The 25,168-nt window shown below is 37.1% G+C and overlaps 1 protein-coding gene across 4 annotated transcripts in view; it reads left to right on the top strand.

Annotated features, from left to right (window-relative positions):
* Positions 1-25,168, top strand: part of ANO4 (anoctamin 4) — a 199,291-nt gene that overhangs the window by 111,514 nt on the left and 62,609 nt on the right. For 3 of the 4 annotated variants that reach the window (XM_068191609.1, XM_068191611.1, XM_068191612.1), the window contains exons 6-9: positions 16,844-16,944; positions 17,201-17,302; positions 20,038-20,082; positions 24,715-24,846. In XM_068191609.1, the coding sequence (XP_068047710.1) occupies positions 16,844-16,944; positions 17,201-17,302; positions 20,038-20,082; positions 24,715-24,846 (380 nt within the window). The remainder of the gene's footprint in view (positions 1-16,843; positions 16,945-17,200; positions 17,303-20,037; positions 20,083-24,714; positions 24,847-25,168) is intronic. The other variant, XM_068191610.1, reaches the window with a different exon arrangement.

The raw sequence follows: 25,168 nt of genomic DNA, 5'->3' as shown, positions 1-25,168 counted from the left end.
CCAGTATCAAAAATTCCATAGCTTTCATGGACTCTTGTAAGTTGTTTCAGTGTCTCACTTTTCTGATCCTATTTTTTAATATGCAAATATCTACAGCTAATGAACTTACAGTACAAATTATGCAGCCTGCAGGCTCTGTATTTTCATGAGCAGCATAACTATAATTATTAGCAGGTGCAGTTTGTTATTTAATGTGTTAAGCACTGCGTCTGGTTGTATCCACAAATCAGGGACAGGGACATCAACATGACATAAACTATGCCTGCAAAAAGGGAACCAGACTGAAATGCAAACCTTACCACAGGCAATATAAATGAAAGTGCTTCTAGCTATTTGATTTTAAACATTGGGCTATTCATTTCATACCAATTCAGCCAGAGCAAGTGGAAATCAGACAGGTCTTATTATCTAGTACACATAGCAAAAGGAGTCTCTTTTCAGCAGTGTTTTACAGAAAAATGTGTTGGTACAAGCAGAGCAATGTCCTTTCCCAGGGAGTGTTCTGTACAAAAAAAAAAAACCAAAAAAACAAAAAAAAAAAAACAAAAACAAAAAAAAAAAAAAAAAAAACAAAAAAAAAAAAAAACATGGACACTAAACAGTAGAGAAGTTTCCAGCTGCTTGAACTTCTGAGGGAAAAGTTTTAGATTTTGGATGCTATGTCCACTGTACAGCACAATGGCAAGTTAGAAAAAAAAATTGAGGAGATAAATGAAAGTCGGAATAGATAGGGTCTGAATTTAAATTTCAGAATGCAGTTCTTAAAGATAAACATCTTGATTATCTGAGGAAGACCATAAATGAATATGTTTCTGAGTTGACAAGTACCAGCCTTTAACAGGGCTTTGTCAAACTAGTAGACTAAGCAAATGTTGCTGAAAACTTGATCCAATTTTCGAAAAAAATATAGCTTTTTCAAGGAATAGGGAGTTAATACAGACAATACATAGGTAACTGAATAGGAATTTAAAAGCCCCTGACATATTTCTTTCAGGAACAGTTAAAATTTCTTGTCAAAGAGTTTACTGTCATCAACATCCACAAATCAGAACATCAAAGATCTTTTGGAGGAAAAAAAAACCAGACAGGCAATAGATTAAGAAAAAAATATCACAATTATTTATGAGATATCAAAAATATGAGATATGTCAAAAATCACGTTTACCATAAATGGTCTTAAACAGAAATTATTTCTGAGGTGTTGTTTCACCTGCCAGCAGCATCAGGAATAAGCATAATGCACAAGGCTACAATCACTTATTACACAGTCAGGGTTTTCATTGCCCAAAGGTGACATGACTGGTTTGCTGCAGCACTCCCTTATAGTAATGGCTTAATAAGCAAAAATCTAAAGTTTTCTCTAGGGAACAGAAAGACAGAGAATATATAAAGAGCACAAAGCATTGGTGCTCTGTGCCTTGAATTAACTGTATCTCAGTTGTGGGGACAGAACAAAATAGAACTAATTACATCAGGGCTCAACTTCCTTGAAAAAGACCTTTCAGTTTATGGGTCTCTGGGCCCAAATGAAATGCAGAATTATCAACGCATATTTACATATTTGTTTCTTGCTGCTTGAGTGGTAATGAAGTGGTATTGTAAATGAAGTTTTAAAAAGCCTGACCTGAGGGAAAAAATGCTTCTGAGATAGCCACACTAACTGAAACTTCTGTCAGCCACTTGGCTGACACAGTCATGTCCTCCTGTTTAAAGTCTTATCTGGTTTACAAAACTCTCTTCTGTGCACAAATTACTTTTTATTTTGTTATCTGAAACCTCTTGAAAGAATGTGTAAAAGTACATTTTAGACAAAACAGTGAAAGCCCTTTTGTTTCCTCTTGGAGCTCTTCATGGTACTCTAATTACTACTTGTCTTGTTAACAGACTCAACTAGACCTTTCCATTTATAACAAGATTGACTCTCCTTTCTTAAAATATAAGAACTTTGTGCTTACTTTTTTTGTTTAAAAGCCATCTCTTACACTTTTTTAAACTTAAAAATTTTTCAGAAAGAATAAAGCCTCCACAGTGAAAATGTAGATAGGAGAACAAAATGGAGATGTGTACATCTGGAAACCATGATACTTTGTCTTGCAATATGCAAAATTCATGTTCTTCTCCTCAAGAAATTTGTCTTTTCATATTTAGACTTCTTCATCTTTTTGTGCCTTAAAAGTTAACCTATTCCGTGACCTTATTTTCTGAGGAATCTGGAGAAGTTCCAGAGTGCTGGTGGGAAGGCATGTCTGAAGGTCAACTTTGTGAAGCAGAGCTGTCACCAATGCTAGATCAGGATGGCCATGGCTTTTCTCTGTAGAATTCTAGAGGTTTTCTATAGATAACAGCCTGGCCCTTCATCACTACCGTTCTTGAAGTTGTGCTGTGAGTGCTCTTGCTATTTGAAACATTGACTTTCTGAGACAAGATTAGATTAAACAAATGTCCTGAAACAGCAGTTAAGAGAATAGAAGCTGTGATTTTTAGAACATTCCAGGTCAATGTTCTTGTGCAAATTTATGGATTTTATCATCATTAGCTTCAGAAATTCACAGGAGAGAAGAATTCAAGTAATGAAATACAGAAAGTACTGACCAATTTCAAGAGGCCTTTTAAAGTACAGACGACACTGATGGGAGGCTTTGTTATTTAAAATCTGCATTTGCCTATGTCTTCTCTGCGGGAAGAATTAATAGGGTGGGATGGGGGAAATGGATGGCAGCCAAGGCCTTGTAAAATGTTCCGAATCAAATGCTGCTGCTGTGATGTGTCCCAGACAGCTGAGCAGAGCACTAGAAGCACCCATGAAGGTGCAGTTGTAGGCAGTAACGTGATGTGGGTGGTGAGGAACAGGAGTCTAGGAAAAATAAGATGGTTTTACTGCAAAGCCCCAAGAGGAAAAAAAAAAAAAAAAAACAACATATTGACTGTAGCTGTTGACAATGTACATCATCTGACTAGGTAGGAACAAGCCCTTAATATGCATCAGTTCATCTCATTCTGAGGAAAATAGAACAAAAAAATTACACCTTGAAGGTGCCTGTTCCTCTCCATTGCAGACATCTAAACTTAGTTGCCCTGAATCACACCTGTGGTGTCTGCTTCTTGGCAGTAAGCCTTCAGGGAACTTCTCAGGATCAGTGGGCTCAGAGACATGATAGTGCCAGTGTTTTAATACAAATATAGTGGCCTGCCACTATCCAGCAGGGAAAACTGGGTCAGATACCTGTCACACATCATATCTATAAACTACTCAAAATAAGCTTTTTTGTTTGCCCTCTGTCCAGGTATTATCTATAGATTTATATTAATAGATCTGTGGATTGCAAGATCATCCCCAATACTGGTATAATGTATAGTATGCAGCTAATGGAATTGTGTGTCAACTGAAAATTTCCATTCTAAAACCCCCAAACTATGGAATGGATTAATGTTTCTGCAGTTTTTCCATTATTTGAGATTTTTTGTTCTTTGATGTTTAGACTGGGAATTGGTGACTGCTTGCCATGCTGATTTACATTTCCATCTTGGGCTGGATTTTTGTCTGTCTTATGAAAAAAAACACAATTAATGTCTCCTACTAATGTATTATTCCAGCCAAAAGGCACAACATAACAATTATTTGGGAAATGTGAGCACTTCAGAGTTTTGGGAAAGGGGGGAATTTAGAATGATGTTGAGAAAGCATAAGAGGACACTACAGTCAGAATGTGGAGGCATATCCACATTAAATCATGGCAGATATGTAAGAAAAGCCCGCTTCTCATTGTATAGCTCCCACTATAAAAACGTGACTATGAAATCACTTTGGAAATACAACACAAGCCCTTAATATCTTGAAACAATTGTTTTGTATTTATGGAGAAGGTCTTAACAGAATGCAGCAAAGGAGAAAGGCAAGCAAATAATAATCACTAGTATAGATAAGACTCGGCAAAGAGTTTTAGCTGAGGAAAGCAAAACATTTTGAATATGTGAAAATATTTCATTTAAACAGATTCAGTATTAAATACTTTATATTAAAATGCTGTACTAGTTGTTAAAAATGCTATCTTTACAAAAGAGAAAACAGATATAATCCAGTGAAATACCAAAACACGCTACTTTGTATCAACAGTTTTTTAAACTAAGTCAAAGTGAAAATTTTCACCTGTTTCCTGACAAATTTTTGGAAACCTTGTCCTTGCTCTATTGTCATAACATTTATTCAGTTTGGTGTCACAACAAAATACTTTTCTGTCTTAAATGGCATCACAGCTGATCACTGGAATGTTCATACAGGATTAACCATGCCTTGCTAACAAAGCTTTTATATGCTATCTTCTTAATTAATTTCATCGATTACCTGCAGATCATGAAAGGATATTTTCACTAGACAATATGTCACATAAAAGGAAACCTTATTTCCTAAACTCATGACTAGATTCTTGATGCAAGTACAATCTAACAGAAGCCTTTGCAATCAGGGTCTCTGGACCAGAATTTTATTTCATGTGACTACAGAAAAGTAAAATTAGATTAAGAGCCTGGAAAATAGTGCTGGGCCACAATTTGCTTCAGGTCTCCTCAGGATGTACTTGGACATGAATGGATTACTTGCACTTACATTCCTTATCCTGTGTTGCGAGATTATCACAGTCAGTTCCTGCAACTAAAATGGGAACACCTGAAAATATGTCAGGTTTTCTCGAACACCTAGAATTTGTATTTTCTAAACAGCCGGTATGCACCTCTCTAAACACCTGACAAACAATGTAACTCTACAGCAAAGTCCTGGAGCACTGTCAACAAACTATTACCAATATCCAAAAGCACCGGTCTCTTTCATTGTGTTACTCTTGAGCTCCTCACCTCTTGTATTTTGAGTTGTTTTAAGTGTATGCCTCTAACAAAGGGAAGATATGTTTCTGGTGGCCTTAACAGCTAAATTTTGATCTTGAAGCCTATAAGACTGAAGATCTCAGAAAGCAATTTTAAGTAAAATAATAACATATTCCACAGTAAGTGCAGCACACAGATACTGTTGGAACTCTGAAGGATATCAGATGTGCTTGAAGAAACATATACTTTTAACACCACTTTTGCCTGAGTCCTCTGTGATTTTTATCAAGTATCTCTTTATTGATTTTAGTATGGTGAAAGCAAAATATGTGTGTGTGGATGTGGACAAAGAGTTTAAGTATAGAACCATTTCTGCTTTCTTGACAGGGTTTATTACAGTAATATCCACATGAGAGCATAATATAGGGCTTCTCCTTTTATCCAAGGCTAAGCACTCTCAGCCACTCATATATTCCTTACAGCCCCACATGCCAAGTCCTAGAAATTCTTGTCTGGTGTTACATAGGATCTGACCTAAACCTCCTTTTCTACAATTTAATCCAGTTATTTCTTGCCGGATTGAGAAGAAAATTTGAGTGCAGTTCATTCCCTTCTTATTCATAACTATTTGTTACTTATTTTTAGAATGTTACTGTGGTCTCTGCTTAGCATTTTCTTTGGTGTTTTGAATTCCATCTGTGTTTTGAACAATCTTTTTCCCCTAGGTCGAGTTTCCCAAAATTCTTTATCATTCTTATTGTCCTGCTCTTTCTTAATTAATCCATCTATTTCTTACTCAGCCTGTACTTTGCACCCTGCTGAATAGCTATACAAAATAAAGGACTAGGGAATTTGAGTCCTGTGTGCTCTTAATTTGATTTTTTTTAATAATCTTCATGCACATTACCCTATTCTGGCTTCTGTTTCTGCCTTCTCTTCTTGATTCTAATAGTGATATTTTGTGTGTTCATCTTTTTTGCATTTAATTCTCAGCCACATCTCTATCTTCTGTGCTACAAGAATGTGTTTGTCAGACACTAGAGTGTAACATGAAAAGTCATTTACCTAAGAACAGAGCATGGTTTCCCCTGCCCCATTTTCCTTTGCTCTTCATTATATATTAAAAATATTTATATGTTAGATAAGTGCATCACTTTAGGCACTTGGTGACATTTCCAACATTAGACTTTCTATTTTCTTGTCAGTGTTGCCCCCACTGCACTTTCCACCAACGATGTACAGTGGTGACGATTGCTCAATTGTTACCCAGAGCTCTTTCCTTATTAGTATTTTGATATTTACCTGTTAACCTTTCATGTTTTAAAGGGGAGATGGCATCTCTGTTAGATGAGCTCTTCACTTAAAATCTGCCAGAAAAAAAAAGTATTTTAAAGCTTTCAGTTTTCTCCCATGTTGTGCTTAAATACCATCTAGACAAAGCAAGAATCCCCATATTCTTGTTCCGTTGGTAGTTAGGGAAATTTAGCATATGTGTATTTTATATGAGGTTCCTCCAGTTCGAAAGTTAAGGTGACTTCCTGTTACTTTTTCAAACTGAAGTTTTAAAAAAATAGAGCTCTGTAATTTGTTGTGCTTCAGAGGCTGCTGTTGCAGAGATCTGACATTGGGAGGTCTGATCCATAATACATCACATGCAGCCAGAGTGATGGGCAGGGCTAGCTGCCCTCTGTGGTGGTGAGAGGAACCTGGTAAGAGAAATGTGGTTTTGGCTGATCAGGAGCATGCAATATGCAGATGGAATTCTGGGGGAGGAAACAAATATGAGGAGGAAACAAACAGTGAGGGAAGTATTTTTCAGATGTGTTTCTGGATATGTGTAAGACACAGAAAGGGGGAGGGGGAGTTGCTTTGAAATATTGTGCTGAAGAAATTAGTTAATTTTTGTAATTTTTCAGACTTTCCTTTTTTGAAGAGCAATATGGCAATTGTGGACAGTAGGGCAATAACATTATTTTAGAAAAGAAATTCACCAGCTGTGCTACTGCGGTGATAACAATTCGGTTCAAAGCTTTCAGTCCCTAGTACCAAGAACTAGGAGAGGTATGTGCTATACAATTTTAGTATCATTTCTTCCCTAACTAATTCACTACTCTGCTCTATCATTGAAAAGTGGTTACGCATGACAGTGTATGTGTGTTTGTACTGCACAAGTAATTATAGTGACTCTGCAAAGTTGCATCAAATGATGCAAAGCACATTCCTACACTACATTTCTCTGACACGCTGGATGTTATATTTTAAATATTTGACAGGAATGACAGCCTGCAGTGTATGTGAAATTATAATACTCTAAGAGGTGGTTTGGTGAGATAATGTTCTGCAATTTGCAAAATTTTCCCTGTTGTCTAGGGATGTAACACTAATAGAACTTCCCTCCAATTTTAAAATATCTTTTATAATATTCATTGGGCCCCAAATGCCATGTTTTTAAGAAAACTCCTTTCAACAAAATGATTTTTATCTATAGAGCCATTGATGTATGAGCCATATTGACTTATTTCAAAAACTATCTGTTGGAATTATAATTTTCCTATCAGGAAATCTCTATAATAGAAGAAAATGTCTATCACAATACATCCATACAGAGCTTGAAAAAATGGGATTATTAAGTGAAGTGAGATATTAATTTTATTTCCATGTTACATTTCTCTACTCTCCTGTAGAAGAGAACAAGAGAGATTGCTGTAAGCATATACATTCCAGAGGTACAATAGGTGAGAAATTCAATTCTACTCTAAAATTTTGCACTGAATAAAAGGATCTGAATGGTACCACAAAGCTAAAACCTCTTTTGTAACTTCTGTTTCACTTATGGGCTGTGAATTCTCTGCTGCAGCTCTGAGTGGCACAGCCCATATAAAAAATGGGCAAAATACTTAAAAAAGAAAATTTAGAAATATTTATCTCTCAATAGATAAAAAAGACATTTGTACTTTCCTAAGCTGAACAAGCTGCCTTTTGTAAGCTGGAGACTTCTTAAAGACAGTAATATTTTTTTTATCCCTAGAGAAGAACAGTATGGTCTGTTTAGCAGTTTCTATGGTACAAGTGGATTTGGAAAGGGGGATTCTTTGCCAATGTATGTGTTACTTGTGGCCTTCATTTCATGCATCATAGGCATCTCAAACCCCAAAATTTTTCTGCAAACAATTGCAGGATGTCTTTGCAACATATGCAATCAGATCAAAACTAACATTATCTCATGTGATAATGATGTTGTCTTTCAAGAAAAAGAGGACTGGTTTGTTCTCTGCAACTCCTCTTATTAAATCTGCATGTCAGGGCTCTGATCTCTGAGAGGAAATCCTCTCTGTGCTCTATCACATTTATCTGAACCATTAAGGTACTGAGCTCCATCTGGTGCTGCTCTGCTCTTCTCTGTCATACAGGAGGTGTTTTCATCTGGCACCTTATGTCAGTAGGCACACTGGGAACAGCAATAATTGATCAACAGCAGAGCTCATGTTTAGGAGTCTGCCTTGACAGTTCATTGTGCCATGTATGGGCATTGCTTTATCACAATAAGTTAGAACATTCTGGAGCAAATTCATAATTTGCCCTTGTCATACCTCGACCTTGTTTCATTTAAAGCATGTCTAACAAATGAAGGGATTTGTTCACGGATGCACAAAGGAGCCAGAGTTTTGCCTTCTTAGTTTAGAGACATTATGTATTTCAATTTCACCTTGTCTCCAGTTAGATTCTAATTACTCTATCTTTGCTTAAGAAAGTGGGGGTTTTCTTCTGTTTCTGATGTGTGGATTTTTAACATCAAATGATCTAGTTACATAGAGGTCAAATTACTCTGAGCTTAGCTGAGCAGACAGGTCATAAATGTACAATCATGTACATCATCAATTAGTAGAAATTTCCACTCTGCACTAGGCTATGAGACTTCTTTTTATGATCAACAAGAAATTGTGGTTTGCTGAAGACAATACATTAAGATGGATTTGCCTTTATCTCTTGGGGTTTTGTATTTAAATTTTGTGGGAAGTCTTATACAGTCTGAGCATGGTTTGGGATTTAAAAAAAGGTAAATCTATCTAATTTTTTTTAATATGAATTGTGAACTGAATATTGGTAATCAAGACTATTCTCAACATCACCTTTTGCTTTGGAAAGAACTTTCCTTTCATGTATTAATGGTGGTATATCTGAAGAGATGGCTGCTCTACCATACGCTTTGGCATATTTAGAAGACAACGTTCCTTGTAAAATTTTGTTTGCATCTTTTTAGTGTATCAGATTTCTTGAGTACCTTAGTAAGACTACAGAATGCAGTTGCTCAGAAATTCACTTTGTCCATTTTATTAAAGAAATATAACAACTGTATAACAATTTGTATAAAGTGGAAGAAGAAAGGGAAAATGTCTTGCTCATGTCTCTGCCTTTAAATGAGGAAGGCAGGAAAGTTTTGTAGCAATGATTAGAACAATGTGAAATGAATTATTAGAAGATGGCTCCTCAAACTCTTTCCAGTTCTAATAATCATAACAGTAAGGTAAGTAAGGCACAGAAAACTGAGATAGTAGTTGAATGAGCAAGCATTTGAGTCACTCAGACTAGCAGAGTTTATGGGTAACTGTAACTGGTAGAGTTGGCAATAATTCACATTCTTGTGATGCATCTTTCCCCTTCATTTAACTGGATCTTGGTTTTTCTTTGGTGCTATTTCTTCCCTGGAAAATGAGAAGCTGTATTACATCTGAGAAGGAGCAGTGAGAGTGCACTCTTGTGACTTTCCTGCAGAGCAGAGGTACATGTGTGTCCTGCACAGCCAGGAATGGTGCAGAAACCCACCCAGGTGTTGCCAGTCCACGTAGTTATCCTACTCATACCAGCATGGGACAGCACCCAAGATAACAAGCTGTGCTAACAAGCGCGTGCATTACCCCACTGCTTCCCGTACAGCATGGGCTAACACCTCTGCCTGTAGTTACTCATGTGGAGGATGTGTAGCTGGATTGAAGAACTTGGGGCCTGTGTCATGTGAACTGAACTGACCTGAACTGAACTGACAGTGATCTTAAGAGTAGTCTCTTCCTCAGCTGTGCTCTGGTTGAGCTCATGAGTGTCTCTCTTTAGAAAGAATTTTGAGTTGCACCATCAAATACAGAGGTGTACAGAGAGCTGCAGGGCAGTTCACTGCATCCTGGAAAGTGTGGGTGCTGAAAGGACTTTGGAGTCCAGATTGATAATCATGTATGTATTTCTTGTCTTCCTTGATGGTATGAGCTGAGAAACAAGACTGCAGAGGGAGTTGAACAACCAAAGAACTTCACACTGCTGGAGCATGGGCAGGTGCTCAGAACCAGGGCTGCTGCCAACACTTCTGAATCCACATGGAAATTCAGCTGTGACCTTTCTGTCCAGAGATACCCTGGTGCCCAGAGAGGTTGCAAGGTCTCTAGCCACAGAGATATTCAAGACTCCACAAACCACTCTAGTTGTCCCTGCTTAGAGCAGGAGATTTGACTAGATGGCCTATATTATTCTATGATGCAATAAGCAGCTTATTCAGTTTTCTCTAGGTTATGTGTATGAAAAAGCTATCATAAGCCTGCCTGCATTTTTGTGTGTTTTATTAATTATCATGTTTGTGAAATTAACTGTTGGACAAAAAATAAACTTTTTCTTTACCAAAGCAATGTTTTTCCAATAAGCCTCTAAAAGCAAACATGAATACTTTATGGACAATTCATTAAATGTAAGTATTTTCTACTTCAAATAAACTATTAATGAGAAACAAATCCATATTGGAAAAATATTGGCTTTATATTTTACACTTGGGAAAAATCACAAAGGAAACTGCCTTATAAAATGTAGTTCAAATGTGTGATGCATTTTTAATGGCCTGTGATGTCAAAAAAAAAATTATGTACTTTAGAGGCCTTTTTTTGGCCCATAAACAGTCAAAAAGATTTGATGATGTCAACTAGTACTGTATTAAGTACTAACTTTTTTAAATCTATAATTTGAGCCCATAAGTGATGTTTCATGTAAAGAGACAATGTCAAATACTGTTTTCATAAGTAAAAGTGCACTATTCTGCCCAGAGATTTTAGCTATCTGCATTTTAAATCTGCAAATAATGATTTCACATGTTTATAGTAATTTTCTAGTCCAAAGGAATTAATGGCTATTTGTCAGATAAAATCCATATTATTAGCTATTTTGTCACAGAGATCTTACCCAGATGGGTCTAACCTGTATTCATTCAGTATTTGCTGATGGAATTACCAAGAAATGTTTTATCATACCTCACAGTCATATCAACCTTTTCCATTAAGATGGTCATGCTGCAGATAGTTCTAATTCTTTTCTCTTGGAAGTGCAGTCCAAGTCAGAGGATATTGTTTCCATGGTTGATTTACTACATCTAAGTTACCTTACTGTAAGACCCATTTGCAGATTTAGATGACATTTGTTGGAATTAAAGACTTCCTTCTGATGTCGCGTCTTATCTTAAAGGAATTTGTATTTCTCTGCTGCAGATTGTGAGCTCATCATTGCACAGTAAATTTGAGCAGTGAGATAGTATTTGCATTTTACTTCTACTCAAGTAACCTACCCTGTTCTTGAAGCTGTCCTCCCACTCACATATTTTTTGCCTACATAGAAGGACATTGCAAGCATTTCCCCTTGTTCTGTTCCACAATTGAGATCCTGTCATATGCTGCCAAAATTAAGCACTGTAACAATGACACCTGCTCTGAGCTGGATTAGATGACACATTGCCTGAATGCTGGCAGGAAGCAGCCACCTGCCTGCATTACTAACTCCACTGGAGCAGAACCTCTGCAAGTACTTTGCAAAGTAAAAAAAAAAAAAAATAAGCTTTACTTCCTCATCACATTTTGTCATGAGAGTTCACATAAAAATCACTCTAAATTGTAATCTGTCTCCTTAGATCAAGTTATTCTACATTTCACATGTCAGTGTCCTCAAGTCAAAATTGCTTTTATCAACGGCTTCCTATTTTAACATTGGGCTATCTTTTTCATCCTTATTTTCATCCTTACTTGACTTGCAAGAAACTACAGTTTCTTGCAATTCAAAGGCTTCTTAATATCCAAATTAAAATGTGAACAATATATTCCCCTTTTTCACTAAACCCATGCTTTTGTTGAAGGTACATATGTGAAAAATATTGGCACTGTTATTCATTAGGTTCCTCAGAAGCATGAATGTAGAGGCTAATGTTTGTGAGTATGCAATATTTTCCCTGAAACCAGACATATATTGACAGTATCTAAATAATTGCCCAGTAGTAATGTATGCACTGGAAAAGTATTGGCAGAATATACTTTCTGTTTTTCTAGCTCCATGGAATTGCCCATGTGAATTTACATTTACTTTGGTTTTGCAGAGGAAGAACAGTTTAATCAACTAAAATTTGCTGGGTTTTGTTTTTCCACTTAATTCACTCCACATGGCAAATCAATCTGTGCTGTTAAGTAATTCTCAAAAACAGTGGAACATGTAGTAGTGACTATTTACTACTCTGCACTCAGACATCATACAGAGCTAGGTTACAGAGAGAATTGTTACTGGAAGAAGTATGTTGATTTTGTCTCCTTTTCTGTTTTTCCCTGCTTTATGGTCTTACCAGAAATTAGCTAGATTTGCCAAAATGTAAAGAACTGTTTCTGTTCTGGCTTTTTAACTTGCCTTGTAGGATCTTCCTAAAGTAGATGACATTAATTCTGGTTGTTAAATCTGTTTCAAAATCTTATTTATCTCATTTTACTTTTATGGGGAAGGCTTTTAAAGGTGAAGAGAGATTCAACCTTGAGAATTTTTCTCTTAAATGATAGAGGAAACACCTTAATGGTAAATCCTGACTTTCTTTTTCACCCTATTGTTTTGCATACATGAATGAAAACCTGTCTAGTAGCTTCAAGGCAAATAAACAATGGCACCATTCAATTGGAGCCCCTGTAATTTTAACTTTCGGCAAGGCTATATGCTGTGAATAGGTTTTCTCAACTTTCTTAACTTTTAGACCCAAGAAATGCTTATATCAAGGTGAGTACCTACAGCTTTTGTTTCAAAATGACTCGACAATATTACTGACAATGAACTAAAATTAGCAAGGAAGAGGAGAATGTTCAAGAGGATATTTGACAAAATATACTAATCTTTAGCCTTGATCCTGGAAGGAAGCCTGCAAATACAGCAAAATATGGGCTTTTCAAGAGACATTCCACATCAGTATAACTCTCCTTCTGTTCAGACTGGCAATGGTAAGTGCAGAATGAGCAGAGTGAGGTCAATAATAAATATGTATTTAAATCCTGTCATCAAAAGACATTAGAATGCTTGCAGGAATACATGGGAGTTTAGTAGCCACGACTTAACCAGCAGTTAGCACCGCTCTGTGCCTGCTTTAGAAGAATGACAACCTGACCTTTTACAAGTTTTCCTTGACCTAGCTGATGACTGTAACTCACCACAGCAGATGTTTCTGCTTTTGGAGTTACATAAATGGCTCGTGCTTTAGTCTCTTTCACTCCTTACATAGTGACACTGGAGAAGAAAATGTGGCTTTGATTTTAAATGTGTTGGATGTTGATTGGATTTGTCTGGGAAGTAGCAATGTCTTTATAAACTTAATGGTAAAATAGAAAGGTAGCCTTGCCAGAAGGGCAAGTCTATAATATGTAGACCTATAGTATTGCCTGTATTCTAGGACTGGCAGCAATGATACGGTACTAATGATGCTTGTCAGTGAAGCCAAAATGTATATTGACTATCTGTAATCCAGACTCTGGTGATCTGAATTCTACCATACAAACCTATTTTGAAGATCAGGCCAATTAAGCTAAATATACCTTGCTACCACTCTCAATGAGAATAACAATTAAATACAGTTCTTGTAATAAATAAGGGTGTTTGTAGAGGGAAACAAATCTAGAAAGTGGTAGTTTTAAGCCAGGATTTCTCTATAAAAGAGGGCAGTTCTTCCACAGAAAATATTCTTTTCTCCAACCAGTTTCAGTCAGTGGGTTGCCCAAAGGCTGTGAGATCTCTGCCTGTAGAGATATTCAGTACTCAATGGGACAAGCTCCTCTCTGAGCAGGCTGATCTAAGTTCGCCCTGCTTTAGCCAGAGGCTCAGTCCAGATGAACACTAGAGGTCCCTTCCACCCTAGATGAGTCTACGGCTGTCTGATTCTGGAAAGTCTCTTGTCACCCTGGCTTTACACAGTTCTGAAGACAGCTGAGAATGTTTGTTAGTGACCAGAAGAAAATCAGTTTTTTAATGGATATTCCTTCTCAATAAATCAGTTCCAAACAACCAATTTATTTGAACATTGGTGGCCTGAAAATTATTGCATTGGGATAACTATATCCACTGGTGCTACAGGTCAATTCCAAACATTTATTCCATTTCTGTGTTTGCTAAGTGCTTTATCTCATTGATCTGCCCCCTTAATTCCTCTGCTTTTCTTTCTTCGTCATCTGGACATCACTTTATAGCAGATTTTTCATGTCAATAGCTGTCTTATTTAAGTTTCCAAGGGGAGTAATGTTACATTGATTTTGGTTTGCATGTTCCCATAATGTGAAATTGAGTTTACTTCTCCAAATCATTTAACAAACCAACGCTTGAAAGTCAATTATGACAGAAGAATGTTCCTCTACTCTCACTTGGAGCATTTATAAGATGAAGGATACTGAGTCTAAATACTAATCTAACCAAGACAGTTTAGGAGATTCCATTCACTAAAGTATTTTTGTAATGAAGATGGTCTTCATGCTATCGTTTTTCCAGATATTTTGGTTAGCTATTTACTCCTTAGATTAGGTGAGTGTGGCATCTCATTCAATTTGTCCTCCATCTGGATTAGTCTCTTTCCAGTCTTGTTTTTTCCAGCCTTGCTTTTCTCAGCCTTGCTTAATGCTTTCCTTTATGAACGCTTAACCTGAGCATACCCAAGAGAAATGTATTTTTATATTAATAATTTAGCATTATTATTTCTTTTTTTTCTGAATGTGACTGAACCTGCCACATTTATTTTGATTAGATTTTCTGTTGGTTATATCTTCTGCTGGCAAAGCTGATTATCATTTTGAAAACATTTTGATGTGCCAACATTGCAAGATACAGAGTAGAAAAATATTCTTTAAACATCTATACTGTGATAACCATTCAGAAGTCTTTCATGTTTCTGGATGAAAACATATAACACATAAGATACCAAATTTAGATAGTGTTCACTTCTGAAACAGCATCTTCACGAGTCATGTTTGGCTCCCATATTTAGTAAGGCTCAAACTACAATATGCTGGAAGATACCTATAAACTTCCTGTTTAACAGCCATCACTATGTTTAGAAGCTGTTTTTAAAAAATTTCCCCAATTCTCAGGTTTTTTTGGTGTGTCAGTACTGTAGTTTCTTTCTGTATTTTGGCTTTTTAGCTAGTTCTTTTGAGGATTAGTGGATTTTGTTCTGTTTTGTTCTGTTTTTTTAATCCAAGCTATTTAGGACAAAATTGCCAATCCACTGCTGACTTAACCTCACCTTTGAGAGAGCAGTTTGCAGGAGATTTTTTAAGTGGCAGAATTTGGTTTTGTGGTATCGCCTTGCTAAATTCTCATGGGAAAAGAAAAGCTAATTTGTGAAATGTACCTATAAAGAAAAACATAATTAAAGCCTGATTTAAAATCCATAAAAGTCAGGGAAAGAGTGCAAGTGAATTCATTGTCTCAGAAGCAAGTCTCTTGGGGGCATTTTGTTGCTGTTGTGTCATTTTGTATTGAAATATTTTTCAAAAATTCATCAGCAAAGAAGAAAGATTTTTTTTCCTGCAGTTTTTAGCACCATGAAGTCACTCATTCCTTTATATGTTCAATCCATATTTGCACCCCCGTAATATTTTGAGTACAAATATCTATGTCCATTATAGTCCAATACTGTAGTTGTTTATAAAATGTTAACTCTATAGTGATTGGGTTGGGTGGGGTTTTTTTCCTTTGTTTTTGTTTTGGTTTTTTGTTTGTTTAAATGTTTTTTGGAGTTTTTTGATGTGCCGAATAAAATTATATACATGTATCTTAAATGTTGGAGTTTTCATTCCTATCATGTCACAAAGTAGTAATAGAATTTTAACCACTCTAAGGACATAGACATGCAAATTCAATAATTTCAGCATCTATCAGGGTAGTGGAGGGAGAGCATAAAAAGTATAAATGTTTGCCTCCCACCCATATAGCCACAGTAGTTTCCAGATAAACAATACTAGGTTTAAGAACTCCTAGTAAGTTGTGTTAACCAAGAATTTATGTAAGAAACGTTGAATATAAGACAACATCAAAAAAACCTAGGAAATCATCCCCAAAGCTTACAATTTTCTTGCCTGGTCTTCTGTCATCATATTTTCCTTTTCTCATATTAAGTGCATCTTTACTTATTTCTTGGAATGCCATCCTCTTGATTGTCTAAAATTGTATTGTATGTAACTTCATGAAAATTTAATTAATATTCATTAGAATTTGAACATTTAATCTTCCAGTATTACCACGTGGCTCCTTGTGTTCTCACATCAGCTTCAGCCAAACGTGCTGTAGCTTTCTTGTAGAGCACTGTGTCTCCTCTTGAGCGCAAACAGAGCGAAATTCCTCCTTTTCTTCTCTCTGCTGCACACCCTCTGGTCTTTGCCTGACAGCTTTCTGTTAGGTAGCAGCCACGCTGATGTGCACACCCTGCATAAAGTTCTCTTCATGCTGTGTACACTCAGTTAACCCAAAGATGCATCTGTCAGCCCTCCATGTCCTCTTTTCCATGTAAAGGAGGCACACATGCAGGCCAGAAGGGAGTCACAGCGTGGCTTTCAGGACAGCAGAAGAAAAATGAGTTGACAAAATACCGATACAACATTTCAAGAAGAAAAAGGAATTGGGAAGGGTGACACATCACATTGACCACTGACTACGGTTTCTTTGTTTTTTACTTGAAAAATTAAGCTCTGGTGGCTGTTTTGTTTCTCTTTTGCAGTCATCCCTAACAAACAGTGACATCATGTTTGTGAAACTGCATGCCCCTTGGGAGGTCCTGGGCAAATATGCTGAACTAATGAATGTAAGAATGCCTTTCAGGTAGGTGTAGTTGTATTTTGTCTCAACCTCCAAAGCCACACTATACTGTAAAGTTAATGTGATAATAACACCAAAATGCCTGTAGAAAAGTTTTTCTATAAGATACCACACACCTTTAGGAAATATAAACGGAGTTCCTTAGATACCACATGCATTGCTGTTTCTTGTTAAAGCCTACAATTTAAGTACAACACTGGTTTGAGATTAAGATGGGCTGTAGCAGTGCATCTGTTTTCATGGGGTATTCTGTCCTTAGGCCCTTTAACCCCTTCAGTGCTGGAGCCCCCTGCATACTTGTGCGCTGCTGTTTTTTAAATGGACATTTCATTGAAATCAATGGGAGGTCAAGAAGATCCAGGTACGTAAGGCAGCACAGAAAGTGCATGTCTGTTTGACGTATCTGGTATGCACCTGTAAATTGCTTGTATAGTATGTAGTTAGTATCCCATAAATAAGTATAAATAAGTATCTCTTCTCATAGGAAAACAATTTAAGCTATGAATGCTTTTTTCTGTGGAGAAAATAGAGAACTTATATTAAATGCTACTGATAACTAGATTAATTCCACATTGAAATTCAGGTTATTTTTATAATTGATTAAATATTATTTGCATGTTGGGCTATGAAATTTCCTATGGAAAATATTGCTTTTACTCTGCTGGTTATCAGAACTTTCAAAGTAGCATAAAGACTTCCACTGGAACTGACCACAACCCATGAACTCAGAGGCCTTGACTCTTCTTTCAATTAGCAGGGTTTGCAATATAAAACTCCATTGATTTTAATGGAATTACTCCTGAACAAGAAAAGAATCAGACACAGAATATGCAACTAGTGAGCTGGATTCTTTCTGTTTATTCTTACCTAAGTATGAAAAATGCCTTTGGTACGAGACACCCTGTAGCAGTAGAGAACTCATAAGGAAAAATGGATATGTATAAAGGACAAACTTGCAGGCTTATTTTGTATTTATTTTGTTTTCATTTTCACAGCAAATCTTCAACTGTTCTTCCTTATGATTTTATTTCTAAAGAGGAAATTCTAAAAGCAATCACAAGTCATTGCAGGATAGTAACATTCATTTTTAAAAGTGTTCCAGCCATAGAAACAATGGATTAGGCCAAAAGTGTGCCTTCATTGACTTCTGTGGCATTCCTTTAGATGGACCCGCTCCAGCAGTGGAGTGAGGTCTCATGATTCAGAAATAAACCATGAAGTCTGAATTTAGTCATGGAGCAGCTTGTTCTTTCCTGATCACTCAGCAGATAGCAAAGTAGGTGTCATACAGATTATATAGAAAGCTTTCAAAATACTGAGGATCATGGCTTCAGGATCATGGCTTCCTTCTTCCCACATCCATAGAGAGAGAATTACTACAGCATTGTTAAGAGGGAATCATGGTAATTCACTAGTGACTGCTGGGCAGGCTCTTTAATTTTTTTCTTAAAAACAACAGTACAGTTTACCAATTCAAAAAATTTTACAAATTGTCCAAAGTCTAGATGGTGTGTTCCCAGACGCCCTTGTCTAAGCCCTTGTTTTAAGAGCTGCTGATTGCTTATTGCTCCTGATTATTCAGGCTGGAATTCTGCAAGGTCCATGCTTCATTGAATGAAATCCTTGTTGTTTCAAAGCAGGAGGGAAAAAGTGGTGGATATCTCTGACTATTGGAAGCAAAACTAAGAAGTGGATGGCATCTTCAGAAACACTTAGCTTTGGACTTTCTCTGCTGAGAAAGGTCGAGCAGAGCAAGATACTGAGTATATTGATTAGAGCAAGATAAATAACACTATCCAAAGAAGGCTGGCTAACATGAAATAGTTTAAAAATTTTTACTTCACCACCACGATATGGACTCTAATAACAAAAATGTTCAAAAGTTCTGAAAATTAACCTGGAATGCTAACCAAATTTTTTAATCATTCATAAAGCATTAGCGTTGTCTTATTTTAGAGGACTTGATTCCAAGGCACTAACAGCATTCCTACACCACATCTACTATAATATTTAGAACATGTGTGGTATAAGCCTTCATTTTCCAGAAGTGGTACAGTTCTGCATTACACAATGGAACCTCTCAGAATACACAGAAACCACCTTGATTTAGCAATGACCTTCAGTGGATGACAAAGTCAGCCTCTGGATGAGGAAATCAGAGTTTGGTCAGGCACCCAAATCTTCCAGTAAGGAGTATGAGTCCCAAATCCACAGTCAAGAACTCTCAGATTTTCTTAACTCGCGTGAAGATGTGATCTCTGTGCTGAAGGCAATGTGTCAGATCCTGACAGCTGTGGTATGATAGGCGTCTATGAGAAGAACAAGAGCAGCCAGCAGGGAAGTGGCACAGGACGTGGACTCCCTGTCCTGGATCTACACATGGTGGTTAGGGGCTGCTCTGCACTGCAGGGCTGGTCAGGAGCCGGTTGGGAGTGGGTTCAGCATGTGTCTGCTCGTGTCCCCTTGTCTGCTCACTTGCTCATCGTTTGCTCTCACACACAGCTTATTGCACTGACAACAGAAAACAGCCTGAATGAGGGGCACAGGGAGTGGCTGCACACTTGGCGGGGTGCTGAGCACGTGTGCATTTGCTTGTGTAGCCTATATTCTGTTTCAAGGGATGTTATCCCAACAGGAATCACAGACCCCGCTTGGTACTGCATGTGTTACAGCATATTGCAGCATAAGGTACAGCTTTCCTGGCTTTTCTAAGTGATTCCCCCTTATGTTTCACCAAATGCAGCTTTAATAACTCACCAGTAGACATCATATAACTTATCCATATTTTTGTCAGTCCTATGGAATTCCTGAACAGTTTATGTACTCTGAAATAGAAACATCTTCGGACCCCCATCTTCCACACATGACAAATAGCAGAAAAGGAGGAGACAGTGGGAAAATTATGACCTTCTGGCAATTCAAATGCCACCAGTGTCTGTGTGGCTTCCTGTGATGGTTCTGTTAATCTCTCTTTTAGTCTCTTCCTTCACCTCTTACAGGCTTCTGTCTTCAATCTCCTTTCCTTCCTTGCTAGTTCATACTGTAACTGACGATGGGTTTTCTTCTCGACTGGCTTCATTTTTGCTGTTCTTCCAGGAGAAAAATCTATTACCTGCATCGCCGATACAAGTTCATGAATAGGTGAGTACAGTTCTCATGCCAGTTTATGCTCATTTGGACCCAATAACAAAAATAAAGTTTAAAGTCAAGCTGGAAGGAAAAGTTTATCGGCTGCGTTTGTAGAAATTATGAAGGGAGTGATTACATACTAGGACATCTGCAAAAAAAACTAAACAGAAGTTGCATTTTTAAGGCATCTGCCTTGTGAAAGAAGCAATTAATTTTGTCAGTTTTGCCTTTTTTAGGAATAAGAATATATTTTTTAACTGATGGAGTCTTCAAAGAAAAAGAAGTATGTTAGTGCCAATGCTGTATCCCCTTCTTTCCATGTAGCTCATTAGGGAGTTTCTTGGGGTTAGAGTACCACAGTTAGAGGGGTTTTTCCATTTCTATGAACCCTGCTTACTTGTAATATGATGGCATTATTTATTTATTGTTTCCTCTGTGGGGATGCTTAGTACTTTGTTGGTAGATAGGAAGCCAATGAACCAAGCCTGAGAGATGTGTATTTTCCAAGAATCTTTGAAGTGCTTTCACTCAATTATTAAATACCTTTAAGGTTATGCTTGATGCCCAGGTTATGTCTGACTTCAAGTAATGAAACTCTTTTCCTGATGCAGTTTGCATTTTCTTTTGGATACCTTTCAAAATTAAATGAAAGTATCTCCAAAATGCCTAAAATCTATACAGACTTCACAAAAACCAGATCATTTATATACCTACAATAATCTCTCTCAATTATCTCTCTCACTGTATGTGGCATTTAATGCCATGGTACTCTTGATGCAGTTTTCAGTGGTCTAGTCCCTAATCTATTCTTTTACTGAGGTCAGTGAAAATATTCCCAAGGACCTCTAAGAGAGAAAAATTAAATTTGAAAAATCTGCATTTTGGAGTAAACAGCCATACTGTTTTGCACATAATGTCAATACATTTACATCCATGGGATGGTCATTCTGCAGTATGAGCATATTAAAAAGAATTTTGGATATTAAGTTATGTCACAGTTTACTGGTAACTTGATAGCACCAGCACTGATATCACATTATGGAATTTGCCTTTTCATATTAGTAAGCACCAAATGAGCCCTTTGTGGAGTTGAGACATTTTATCCCTCTTTGGCACATGGTAATAAATGCACACAAATCTTCTAAAGCTTTTTGATGCTGCCCCACTTTCCATTCCCACCTTACAAGAGATACTATAGTGGCTGTTAGCTTTGGAATTGGTCTTGACTTTAAGGAAGACATGGCTGCTTTGACTAAAGCAATAGATAGGAAGGAGAAGGTGAAGGATCCATCATTAATATGTGTTATATGAAGTTTTGCTACACATTCATTTTCTTATGAGTCGGGATGCAATTTGAAATCAGTATGGGAAGAGGTATGATCTTTTTCTGGTATTTAGTTCCTAAGTGATGAGAACACTAAATTCAGTTTTTATGTTCAGGTCTATAAATAGCTACTTGAGGAAGAAAAGCTGTAACTGAATGGCCCCAGAGGGGAAAAATAAAAAAATATTCAGCTTTATTTTCATTTATGTTAAACTTAGATATATGGCTTCAGTAAAAGTATCTATTTCCTCTACTCATAGTTCAGTGTAGATTACAAATACCCAAAGCCTTTAATTTTTTGAGCTAATACAAACATTATGTTGACATTTGGGCAAAATTTATTTTAGAGAGAAGTTTCATCACAAGGCAAAGCCCAGAGAGGTCTCTTGCAACTTGTGAACCTGACTTGAATTTTCTCTCTGAAAAATTCTAGTGATCTCAACACTTCAAATTACAAAACTTCCCTATTTTAAAGGAAAGGAGGGGTATCAGACACCTTATAGTACCTGCATCATGGTTTAAAACTCAACTAATAAAATAGCTAGCACCAGAATATACATAAAGTTCAATGAAAGCTGACCCACTCATAAAAATCAGTCTCAATGCAAAAATCAGTCAATGCAAAATTTTTTTATTTTCCTAACTTTCCTTTGAAAAACTTTTCTATCCCTACCCTACTTTATGGTGAGAAAAGTTTCTTTTAAATTATTTGAGAAACTCTTTGTATGAGTTAAACACAATATGTATCTTTAGAAAGAGGATGCTGAGTAAAGACTAGACTTGTAGAGCAGAGGCAGGATTGAAGTGGGAGACACTGCCTTTGAGGCACTGTGTGAAGCAGCTACCTCTCCATCACTCCATCACCCTATTCCTGGGTAAGGTCACACTGTGTTCCAAACATCGTTCCCCCATTCAACTGAGCGTGGGGAAAATGAGGCATAGATTAGCCTTGAATAAATTATTTAAAAAATAGATTTTTAACACTGTGTGTCTGTATTTGTTAGTACCAACACCACTCTTTCAGCTCTTTCCTTTTGGGAGATGATCCTGTAGAGTACAAAGCCTGCACTGTTGACTGACGGCACTGTTGGAATGAGCTGGAGGAAATTTTAAGACACGGTCATTTTTCTTTTCCAAGGAGATAACTAGGGGGCTTGCTGTCCCTGCAGAAGGCTGTTCTGCATGTTATGTGCTTTGCAGTAAGGTTTTGCAACCTTCTCGGACCCGTTTGCCAGCAGGCTGACTGAGCATGCCAAGTAACCTGAGTCTTGGGAATGGCAAACCACTCAAATTCTGGGTACACTCAGTGAGAAGCCAGCATGAATAATGCATTGCTGTTAAGTGGGGAAAGCACTCAGTCCCTTTGTGCTGTGCTTGTGTGATAAACCTGCAGTATCTCAAATGTGCACATTGACTTGCAGCATGAATGGATTGCAGATGGGCAGGGGTGTTAACAGCTTAGAGAATTCAAACGAGTTTAATTAACAGAAATGGATCAGGATATTTAGAAAAACCCTCTTCCTAATTCCTCCTTCCTTTTCCATACCCAGACACACTAAGCATGTTGAATATGTATTCAGTAAGACAGGGCTTGCTGAATTTACAGGGCAAAAACCAAAGGCCAAAAGACAGGGATTTCCCCCTTAGAGAACTTGCTTTCCCTTGGCATTTCTATCTGTCTACGCAGACTAGCTCGAGGCTGTCAGGATGCTGCAGCTGGAGAGTTACAATGGATCAGACCCTTTAGAGCTCTGGGATCTGACATCTCAACTGCATTCAGCACAGACATTTGCAAACTGCCTCTTCCTGTGCTCAAACTGCTGGGTCAGTGCAAACACTGCCCATGGAGAGGTTATGATTAATTAAGTAATTAAATCTTATATTAAGTTTACATACATATTCCAGTTTTCCCAAACAGTCCTGATGATGAATTTGCGTATATATGCAACACCTGACACCCTTCGCCCCATCATGCTATTCCAGATTGGAAGTGCAGAAATGAGACTAAAACAGGTACAGCTGATTTATTTACAATTTTGAAATGTGCCCATGTTTAAAAATGAGCATTAGCTTCCTTATCCAAGATAAAACCTGGTGGAAGAAGGCTGAATATTCCAGGAAAAACTATATGAATTTTAAATGAAAATATGTAACATTTTCACATCACTTCCCCATATATTCAGCTGCCTGGATATGGGTTGTCCTCCCTCAAACTGACTATGCAGAGGTACTAGCATTTGCTGGTCTTAAGAGTTCTTGTGTTGGCTGTTCAAAAAAAACAAAAACCCAAAAAAACCCAAAACAACAACTACAAAAAAAACCCCACAAAACAAACATAACAAACAAACCACCCTCAACCATATTTCCAGTCCTTGAGCTTCTCTCAGAACTGAGTTTTAAATTCAAAGGAAGTAAATTTTTGTCCTTTAGCTCCACTTCTGGAAATATTGATCCAGTGACTGAAGTATGGGTACACTCCATCATTTGTAGTCCATGATTTTTGCAGGGATCATTGGTTAGGATTTGCGGTAGGGCTCACTGTGCTAAAAATAGCTTTCTTAGGTGCTTTTCATTATAACATTCCAGTATGGATTTGAATTTGGTTTAGTTTGTCTTCAATGAACTCTGATTCTTCCCTTCATTTCACTGTGTATCTTTGCATGAGTGCACCTGTAGTTAAATCTGCCCTTTCTCCAGCTGAGTCACTGTTTGTTTTCACCTTCCAAATGTAAGAATCTGCATAGCAGTCACCTGTTAGCCTATACACCCAGAGTTCTGGTGTCATGGAGGTTGTAGTGTTGCAAGAAACCACAGTTGAATAAAATGAACAAAGTAGTCTATTTTTAATAGCATCAATTGCAAGGTAAGAATCCATACAGAGAGCAGTAATGGGATGGAACTTGCTGGGTTTAGCTGCCAAAGATCTTTGTCCAGAATAGATCAGAACAGATCTCTGTTCTAATCTTTAGATGGACAAAATCTAATGTTGGTTAAGCCTGAATTTTAAACTAACTGAAAATCTGAGAAATAAAGATTTAGAGGTATGCCAAGCACTCACTGGGCTTAATAAGATTTATGGCAGCATTTACCATCAGCATTGCTTTTCTGATGAGACAAAATAAATGCTCCTCTGCAGAAAGCTGGTTATGAGTAATCGAGTTCAGCATATGTAATTGGGTCTGCCTCAACAAAAGTCAGAAGAGATTGCGCCTTTCCTAGTTGTAAATATTCAGTATCCTTGTTTGACAACCAGGATAGTTCTTCATAATATACTGAAAAAACCCATTATCACAAGTGCTCATACTTATCATGTGCTGCAGGATCGAGAAACAGATAAGCAGGTTCCGAGGATGGTTGCCCAGAAAGCCAATGAAACTGGACAAGGAAACACTGCCAGATCTGGAGGAGAATGACTGCTATACTGCTCCATTCAGCCAACAAAGGATCCATCAGTGAGTATTCTAGCACATCTCAGTTGCAAGGTGAAGACTTTTCCTTCTGGATTCACCTTGGAAAAAAATGAATTCTTTGTTCATGTCTTAATGACTAGTGCCTTTATATTAGTCTTTTTTCACAAAAAGGGAAAGATAGCTAGTCTACATTTCTATTAATTAAATGTCCAGCTCAAAGCTAAGGAAATAAATGGGAAAGTTCCTTTTAATTCACTGGATTTTCAACTATGTCTTTAAAGGGATCAAATGGCTATTTTCTCTCAGGTCAGAATTGCAGCTGTTCATTTTCATTTAAAGATGTGCTTAAAGCTTTTCTCATCAT

Source organism: Anomalospiza imberbis, chromosome 5, assembly GCF_031753505.1.
Source record: "Anomalospiza imberbis isolate Cuckoo-Finch-1a 21T00152 chromosome 5, ASM3175350v1, whole genome shotgun sequence".
Lineage (NCBI taxonomy): Eukaryota > Metazoa > Chordata > Aves > Passeriformes > Viduidae > Anomalospiza > Anomalospiza imberbis.
This window is presented reverse-complemented; position numbering and strand designations above follow the sequence as displayed.